Genomic DNA, 9506 nt, shown 5'->3' with positions numbered 1-9506 from the left:
GATTTCACTCTGCACAAAACTTCAAAAAGCAGTTCTTCTCTGCTGTGAAATAGTGGTGTAGCCTATGTTACAATTTTTGCACATCACTTTGGGTTTTCCTGCATACCAGGAACCCTGTATCTTCCCTTCTTGTAATACATTATGGCCAATTTAAGGTATTGTCCACAATATCCTCGAAAAGTAGCCTACCCCTTATCGCAAAACGTTGCTCTGAGGCAACAAAAAGAATTTCTGAACATGCAAAATAAAATAAATAAAAACTTCATAAAACCTGACAAAAGGCTTCTCTATATGTGTATTCATATACACATATTTTGTATGTACAGTTCATGTCATTTTAAATAAGATTAGGCTACTAATGCAAATAATCTTGCCTTCTCCTCACACCATGTGCTCCTGTGAACATGTGTCAGAACAGGACGTCCCACTTTTAAAGGGTGCTTGATAGTGCCTCCCACACCTTAGTTTGGTTTCTCGACTTTTCTAACTGGTTGTAATCATTTAAAGAAAAATGTACGCAACATAGGGCTTAAGAAAACTTTCCGTTGCCTGAGGGCAACGCTGTGCGGTAGAGGGCTAAAGGCTCGTGATTCATGAGTTCAGAGAAAACGAAAGTTATGGTTAAAATTGTTTTGAAATAGTGATACGAGAAACGAAGCTTTTCAAAGCTTCGAATCAGTTGAATCAATTGATTCGCAAAATGATTCACCGTTTCGAAGCGTTCGACACGCCACTCGCTGGTTTCCCCTGCTGGTCAGAACAGTGTAAATGCAACCAAACATGCACACAAAGATTAGATTAGACATTACGTGACAATTTTCAGGGCTTGTTTTGTTTGTTCCATGAATGGCTCAGCTAAACAGGCCAGACTATTAGCCTACTAGGCTATTATTCCATGTCTAATAGTAAATGTCTACAAATGTATGAAACTGATCAGAGATCGCCCCCAGCGGTGAACCATTTAAATTTCAAAATGTTTTAAAACATTATGATGCAACGAAGCCTCGTTTAAACAGGATTCATCATGACTCACAGTGTGTAGTTGTACCATATACTACAGAACTGCACTTATTTTAATTCTTTAACGTTGCAACAATAAAGTATATTTAAGTGAAAAGCTCACAGAACTAGTCTTGACCTGGTTTCTTAATAACATTCCATACTCACTAACGTATGAATTATGTGTGGATTTTCTTTCTTCTGCAGAACACAAAAATATATTTTAAAGAATGTTTTAATGTTTAAACAACATTAAACCCCACTGGCTTTCATTTTATGGACAAGCATACACACATTTTTCAAAATCCTTACTTTTGTGTTCTGCGGAAGAAAGTCATACATGTTTTGAATGACATGATGATGACAGAATCTTCATTTTTGGTTCAACTATCCCTTTATGAAGGTTGGTTTAAGTAAACCTAGTACATATTGTAGTTTCCATATTAAATCATAATTTATCATTAACTGGCAAGTAAATTATTTAAGCTTAAGTTTCTGTTTCATTTTCTTTCATTTTCTCATAAAGACCCTCCCCTTTTGATAAGATATAAAATGGACACTGAAACAGATGCATTATTTCATTCACCTCCTGATCAAAGATGGATCTGCAAATCTCAGTTTTTCTTCTCTTCGTTGTTTTCACTGCAGGTACAAAGACAAATAATGTTTATGATGTTTTTGATTACTAATACAGATCATTAGATGTTCTCACTCACTGTCTCTGTTTCATTACTAAAGGACACTCTCTAAGATGTTATGAGTGTATGGAGTCTGACGGGTTCTTGTGCAGATCAGACGTTAAAAACATGTCCTAGTGGATTTTCTCAGTGCATGAGTACAACAGCTGTGAAACAAGATGGTAAGTCCAATATGATTTGAAATTTATTGTTATATTTGACTGGTGGAGATGCTGTTATAATTTACTTGTTTTTATGGCAGAATTTACCATTTTAATCACAAAATATTCTACATAGATTTCTGATATTTAATTTGTTTTTTATAATGATTATGATTTACGTTTTAAAAAAATGTTTGAAATAAAAACTACATTTGAACATATTTATAAATCAGTTTTCCAGTTTAACTGGTCTTTCCTGTATCGTTTATATTCTTTAGGTGGCAGTACTTCTAAAGGGACAATTAAAAATTGTGCTCCTGCCTGTCAAAGTGTGTCCATGAATTTTGGCATTTCAAAGACGACTACTTCCTGCTGTAGCTCAGACTTGTGTAACGCCCAAGATCCTCCAGGTATTGTACTTCAATAATCAATGTGCAGATAAATGTCTTCTGTAAAGTCAACATTCATTTTACTTCCAAAGGACATTCAATCAGAAAATAAAAAGGTGTGTCTTGTCTGTCATGAACTGATTGAATGGAGCCTGCTAAAGGAGTGTTTCATTATATCTTTTGTACAGAAAATAAAATAAAAGAATACTTGTTTCCCTCTGTAGAGCCTGTCCCGAATGGAAAGAAATGTTACTATTGTGATGGGAAGAGCTGCTCAAACACAGTGAGCTGTTTAGGGACTGAAGACCGCTGCATTAAAGCAACAGGTGAGAAACTGAAAAAGGAAGGAGATTAAAGTCATTGGGCCCTATTTTAACGATCTAAGCTTATGGTCTGAAGCGTATGGTGCTAGTTTAATGATGGAAAAAATGGTCGGCACACCAGGCGCATGCATGGTCCAAAAGGGTTGTAGTCTCTTAATGAGTCATGGGTGTGTTTTGGGTGTAACGTGCAATAAACCAATCAGAGTCTCATCTCCCATTACCTTTAAAAGCCAGTTGCACTTGCACCATCGCTGAGTCGCTTTTTACATGGCAGAATTTGCAAGCGGAAAAAATAAATACTACTACAGAGAGGAATCCTTTTATTTTTAATATTTAAAAATGTTTGTTTGTGAATAAGCGTTGTGCACCCGCATAAAGGCACTTATTACAAAAGTCCCTTTCAAGGAAAGTATTTTCCGGCCATATTTGCAACGCCTCCGGGCAGCTATTTCGGGCATCCAAGACCAAGTCTATTTGAATGGGGGAATCCTGGAATCTCAAAAACTGCTTGGCAAACTCCCAATTAAATAACATTCAAATCAACAACAAACTCTGACATGAACTGTGCCATAAATGTTATTTCTTATGCACAAACAGCGTTAAAAAAGTTTATTTTATTTTATTCAGGCTATAGTCAAGCCGATGTGCATGTGCAGTCCTAAACGTGAGTCTCTGGTTTCTATGGGAACTGGAGCTTCTAACAATTGCTGCAGTAATGCTATGACTTTATCAATCAGCGATTGGCTCTTTTACTTAGAAGGCAGGACTTATTCTGCCATACTGTGCATTGCATTTTCTTCCATTCATAACTAATAGGAGTGAAGCGTGCATTGCACCTAGTTTTGCATTGCGCCACGTGTATGATCCTTTAAACTCTCTTAGGTTTAAACATTTGATACACATCACATACCAATGTCCAGCTTAAACTGAATCAACCTTTGTTTTCTTTCTTTTCATCAGTGGCTTATGGTGGCCAGTCAGCTGTTGTTAAAGGCTGTGCCTCTAAATCAGTTTGTGATGCCACAGCATCAGTAAGTGGTTTTGCGAGCTTCTTATGTTGTGAGGGGAACCTGTGTAACGGTGCTCAGAGTGTCTCCCAGAGCTTCCTGTTCCTCTGCTGTTCTCTGCTCTCCTACTTCCTGCTGCACTGAATCCAGCAGCTCTTCATCCTACGATCAGACACACTGTACTGAATATAGAGCTTGTATTTTCTCTGTACGATCTGAAATTCTGATGTGACAATTTATGAAATAAAAATACAAAATATTAAAAAACATCACATTGTCCTTGTGGTCATATTTAATAAAGATTTTCATGCTGTAAAGAAGTTCAGAAGTTCAAATCATACCTTATTTTTTTACAAAAGTGAATTAATAAAATTTATGTTCAGAAGAAAAATGTATTATTATGTATGTTCCCTTACTTGTTTTGCACTTTTCTTTCCTTTTATCATTGTTTTCCTTAGGTACATTTCCCCCCCAACATTTTAGGCATTTTTGGATCCGTGAACATGCTCAAAAACTCTTGAAACTTTGTACACTCGTAGAAATCGTTCGGCCATCAGGGCCACAAGCTGTGGCACACCCTTTTATATGGTTGTACTTGATGGGCTTTGTAGCGCATCCCTTTTCACCTACAGAACCAAACTTCATACAGTTACAGATCTCATGGGGCCAAACAAATTTCACACGCCAAAAGTCATAAGCCAACCCAACAGGAAGTCCAGCTATTTAGGGTTGTTTAAACCCAAGGAAACAGAAAGTCTGTTATAATTCTGCATACATTAATTGATTTGGATGAAACTTCAGCTGTGTGTTAATTGTAGGAGCCTAATCACATGGACATGGCTATTGTGAGTCAAAGTCATAGTGCCACCAACTGGCAGCAGGAAGTGTGTCACTTTCAAAATGCATTGAAATCCCACTCTTACTTTTACCCAATTTGATCAGTCTTCATCAGAATGCTATTAAGACAAGGCAGATATAGACCTGTCAAAGGATTCTTGATATCTTAAATACTGTTGCCATGGCAACATGTCAAACTTTTATAATATTATTGTGGGTTTGTAATATGTGTGGGTTTTCTGCCAAAAAGCTTTTTTTTTTTTTAGTTTCATCTGACTATTGAAGCCGGTCCCTTTTGAATTTCCAGTCTTGTCTGACAGCTGAATATGTTGGAGTTTGTTTTTGGATGATTTTTCTTGAAACCCTCTCAAACAACTTGTGGGTGCTCTTTGGTAATTTTTTTAGGCTTTCTGAGACTTGATACTCAACTTATCTCTGCAATTCTCCAGCTGTGATCCTTAGAGAGTCTTTGTCCACTCAAACTCTCCTCCTTTCTGTGCATTTGGACGATATAGACACACATCCTCTTCCAGGCAGATTTGTAACATCTTTAATTGACTGGAATGCTAAAAAATGTAAATATGAATGGGATGTTACTTCAGAGATATTTTACTCATAATAGTTTCTGGGGGTGACAATAATTGTAGCCAACATGTGTTGGAGAAAAACATTTATTTAATAAAGGTATTTCCCCCACTTTCAATGGTTTTACTTCAATGAATGGTTAGATTTTTTAGATTTTTTTTTTAAATGAAAGATCAAAAGGATAAATAATGTAGATTTATTTTCACAGCCGTCTTTTATCATATTTACCAAGTTTGCCAATATTTGTGGATGGCACTGTATGAATTAATCATGAGCCAATGAAGAGCTATCCTTAACTATATATATATTTTTTCAAATCTGTTAAACTTATGTTCAAGACAATAACATAATAATAATAATAATAATAATAATAATAATAATAATAAAACTGAAGACAACAATTTGCTATGTTTCTACAGTAATACCAAATTGAAATACACAACCTTTGTTTCTGTTATGGAAGAATGACTTGGTTTGAGACATGTTTTTGTTAGTTTTAGTGTATTGTGAGTGTGACATTTGCTGCTGTGCCAAGATGAAAGTTGGTTAGGGGAACTGGGTGAGGGTTACACTTTATTACAATAGTCCACTTTAGAAATTCCACTAGCTTTAAGTAGGCTAACTTTGCAATTTCATGTCAACTGACTCTCATTCATTTGAAACTACATTACATGTTAATAATTTGCAACTACTGTTAGGTTAGTAGAATAGTGACGTGTACTTGCAAAGTTACTTATAGTCAGTAGAATGTCTTGGGGAGCATCAAATATACTCTAAAGACTGCTAGATTACATGCAGTTGCAAAGTTAGTAGAATGTCTAAAGTGGACTATTGGAATAAAGTGTTATTTAATGTTTGTGCTCCCTCTACAGGTAAAGGAGAGTAAAGGTGATAAATATGTAAAAGCAACTCAAGGCCACAAGAGGGCGCTGCGAGTACAGGTGCTGCAGCATGGACTTTTTCTCTTGTGTTCTACTCCCATATTACGGAGCCCCGGACATGACATGCAGGAAAAAATAGGATAAATCGTGCGCACGATTTACTATTTCGTTCCCTCGATTTATAAAGCATGATTTATACAACGAGGGAACGAATTAGCATGCATGTCATATGCGGGGCTCCAAACATAGATAAACTAAAACAAATTTAATTTGTTTACCAGGTCTGGGCTTCACTCCTTCTTTGTATTTCCCTATCTTTTAAAAAATCCACAAGTTCTTCAATCAAATCAAGCCAATTTATTGCTACTTCAATATTTTAAATCATAGCCTACCCTATAAATTGTATTGTTGTAGGCCTATATTGTGTTTACAACTAAATTAAATATTTACCATCTTATTCTGCATAATTGGGTGTTTTTAAATAAACAGACAAGTTGGCTGGATGATATATAGGCTACATAGTGATCACTCCGATTTAGACCTACCATTGTATAAAAAGTTCACAGGCTGATTAGTTTTATGTGTTTCTCCGGCGTCGAAATCAGGCACATGTAAATGTCTGCATGTCAATAAGTTTCTTTGACATGTTATAAGGAACACTTTCGAGCCCAACCTTAAGTGTAATTGTTTATTTTATTCGCGTTTTCGCAGTTTCCCCTATTAAATCCAGGGAGTGGATGCAGCAGGTTCTTTTACCACTCAGCCCAGCTGAACGCGTTCCGACGGGAAAATGATTATTCTCTAGCATTCTTCTGCAGCCTTGTAGCCTACTGTTGTCTTTTTTTTTTCTTCTGCTGGTACTTTTTTCAGTACCACCTTGGCTGAGGTTCCAAGCGAACCGTACCATTACCAAAACATGACGTGTAAACTCTGCTGATCACTGATTGGCCGGAGAAAATCGTCAGCCATTGAACTTGTGACACGAGTCACAACATACCCGCTAGATTTAAATCTGCACAGCCAGCGAAGGATCGAACGCAAATGTTTTGAATGAGCACACCTTTTTTAAACAACCAAAAAATGGCTATTTCATGGTCTGGTGAGGAAGTACAGACTGTCATCTCTTTGATAAAAGAGGAGCGGATCCACCTAGAGGTTGATAGAGCAACGCGGAATGAAAAAGATTTTCAGGAGTCAGGGCAGTAAAGGCGGCGCCATTTGTTTTGTTTTGGGGGAAATCTCCTTCACCTCACTCCCCAATATGCACACATGGCAGCTGTATGAGGCACTAATTCTATTGTTCGTAGGCTTATCTGCTGAATGCTTAGATTTGTTCACTGAGTATGGAATAAAATTATCATAGCAAACTAGCCTCACTAGGCCATCAGCACAGACACTTATGTGATATTATAACATCCAGATAATGATTGCATTTCAGACTTTAAAGAAAAGGTGAACTAAATTTGTAGATTGTTGTAATTGTAGTGGTGAAATTGTGCATTGATAATGTTTCTTATTATGATTATCATTGGCTTCTGTGTCTTAGAATTCCAGAGAAAAGTAATGGAGATGCTTGTTGAAATCCGTGAAGACATCCGCACATTAAAGAAAAGTGTGGGGGATTCAGAAATGCATACTGTCTCAAAGATTCCTGCCCAGTCCTCAACTGTTGAGGAACTTAACATCCTTGATAAATCCCTCAACTGCTTGGATGAGAAGCTGAGACTGGTAAGATTATACCTTTTCGTATCTGTCATGCCTTAGGACTGTCTGTGTGTGTTTTCTGTCTTTGTGCTCCCCATGACTTAGTTCTCCCTCTTGTTCCCTTATGCCCGTATTTGGTTTTCCTTTTCCAGTTAAGTCCTCATTTAGTTAATTCAGTTCCACCGGTGTTTGATTAATAACCTTGTTTAGTTTGTTATTTAAACCTTGTGTTTCCACTGTCCAGCGTCTGGTGTTAATGTCGATGTTGTGTTTCTCTGCCTGTCTTGTGTTCAGTGTTGCCTATTTAGCTACTTCTCAACCCCTTTTAAGATTTTTTTTTTTTTTTCTCAAAAGTTCAGGGACAAATATAGCAACTTCTTGAACAAACCTTATTTAAGTTTTTATCTTGCCCATTAATCTATATTCATCTTTATATAGATCAGTGACTTTACCATTATGATGTCATCTAGTGACATTTAGCTACCAGTTTTAGCTACTTTCAGTTGAAAGCAGTTGGCAACACTGCTTGTGTTACTCCATTTGAGAAGATTAAAGACTGTTTCTTTGACTTTTACCCTTGTCTCCTTGTTCCTTGTTTTGCCACAGAAGGAAACCATGACAATATCTGCATACCGTAATTTTTATAATGTGATGTGTTGAGACATACAGTACTGAACACTGTTAACCTTTTTTGTGGTTAAACTAAAATACTTTACCTATGATTTCAGATTGATAGCTTGTCCAATGTTGGAGGGATGCACCTGAAGGACAATGTCAAGAGGGTCATGGAGAAGTAAGTTGTTATATTAGCAGTCCTCAGCAGAATCATGTCTTATTACATCTGCCACTTGATATTGTCAGATAAGTTGAAGTTAACTATCTTTTATCAAGTGTTATGGAGGAAACACTGCTTGACAGTTTTCTATCTATCTATCTACCTATCTATCTATCAGGGGTGTGCTATATGATGATTTTTGATCGCGGACAATAAAATATGTCTCCACGATCTGCTTTTGAAGAAATGTTGTTGTATCGTGCTACAGCGCACATTCAATCAGCTGTAGTTCTGGCGCCTCCGTCGTATACTATACAACACCACATGCATTCACATCAGTGTTGACTCAGCGGTAGAGTTACTCTCACAGGAGTTACTCTCTCATTATTTGCATGTGCTTTTAAATGTTTCATTCGCGCGCTGGTCTGACCTGTGCTTTTTCTGAGTGCCACATTCACCCGAATCGCGCACGCTAAAGACTGTCAAACAGCGCCTGATTATTGAACTAATTTATCTTTTGCACTAATACTGTCAAAACACAAGGTTTACATGTAGACTCAAGTTTGTTAGGTCTATAATGGAAGTAAACAGTTGAGAGAAAAACGTATATATTAAAGGGACAGTAGGTCTATTAAACATGCAGCCTTCTGTCATTGCTGTCAAGGGATAGATCACCCTAAAATTGTAATTTCTGTCATTATTTACTCACTGTCACGTTGTCCTAAACCTGTATTAATTTCTTTCTTGTGCTGAACACAAAATAAGATATTTTGAAGAATGTAGCCAAACAGTTGCTGGTCCACATTGAATTTGATAGTAGCAAAAAACACTCTGGGTCTATCTATCTATAACAAAATTTAAACCTAGTACTTTTATTTTACAGTTATAATTTATATTTGAGTCTTATGAGCCAACGGTAGCTACTTTTAATCCATAACTAACATTCTACTTTTCATAAAAAATAAACGTAACATAATTAGATACTTTAGTTGTGAAAACTGTAATGTAACACATGTAGGCTAGTTTCTCAATGCTGAGAATTAATAAAAACTGAGCACCTGATGCTGCAGACTTCTGCTTGTCAGTCATTCATGATTTAATTTGGAAAAGCACGTTATGTTTTGCCAAATGCCAAACTAGTCTATGACAGGAAGATGATACAGGTCTG

At 36.6% G+C, this 9506-nt stretch overlaps 1 protein-coding gene across 1 annotated transcript; it reads left to right on the top strand.

Moving 5' to 3' along the window:
- Positions 1-1740: 1740 nt before the first annotated feature.
- On the top strand, positions 1741-3825 carry LOC125261162 (urokinase plasminogen activator surface receptor-like). The gene is made up of 4 exons (XM_048179765.1): positions 1741-1858; positions 2116-2247; positions 2451-2552; positions 3510-3825. Exons 1-4 carry the CDS (start codon positions 1756-1758, stop codon positions 3698-3700), a joined length of 528 nt encoding a protein of 175 aa, XP_048035722.1. The 5' UTR covers positions 1741-1755; the 3' UTR covers positions 3701-3825.
- The last annotated feature ends 5681 nt before the right edge of the window (positions 3826-9506 follow it).

The sequence above is a fragment of the Megalobrama amblycephala genome, unplaced genomic scaffold, assembly GCF_018812025.1.
Source record: "Megalobrama amblycephala isolate DHTTF-2021 unplaced genomic scaffold, ASM1881202v1 scaffold338, whole genome shotgun sequence".
Classification (NCBI taxonomy): Eukaryota; Metazoa; Chordata; class Actinopteri; order Cypriniformes; family Xenocyprididae; genus Megalobrama; species Megalobrama amblycephala.
This window is presented reverse-complemented; position numbering and strand designations above follow the sequence as displayed.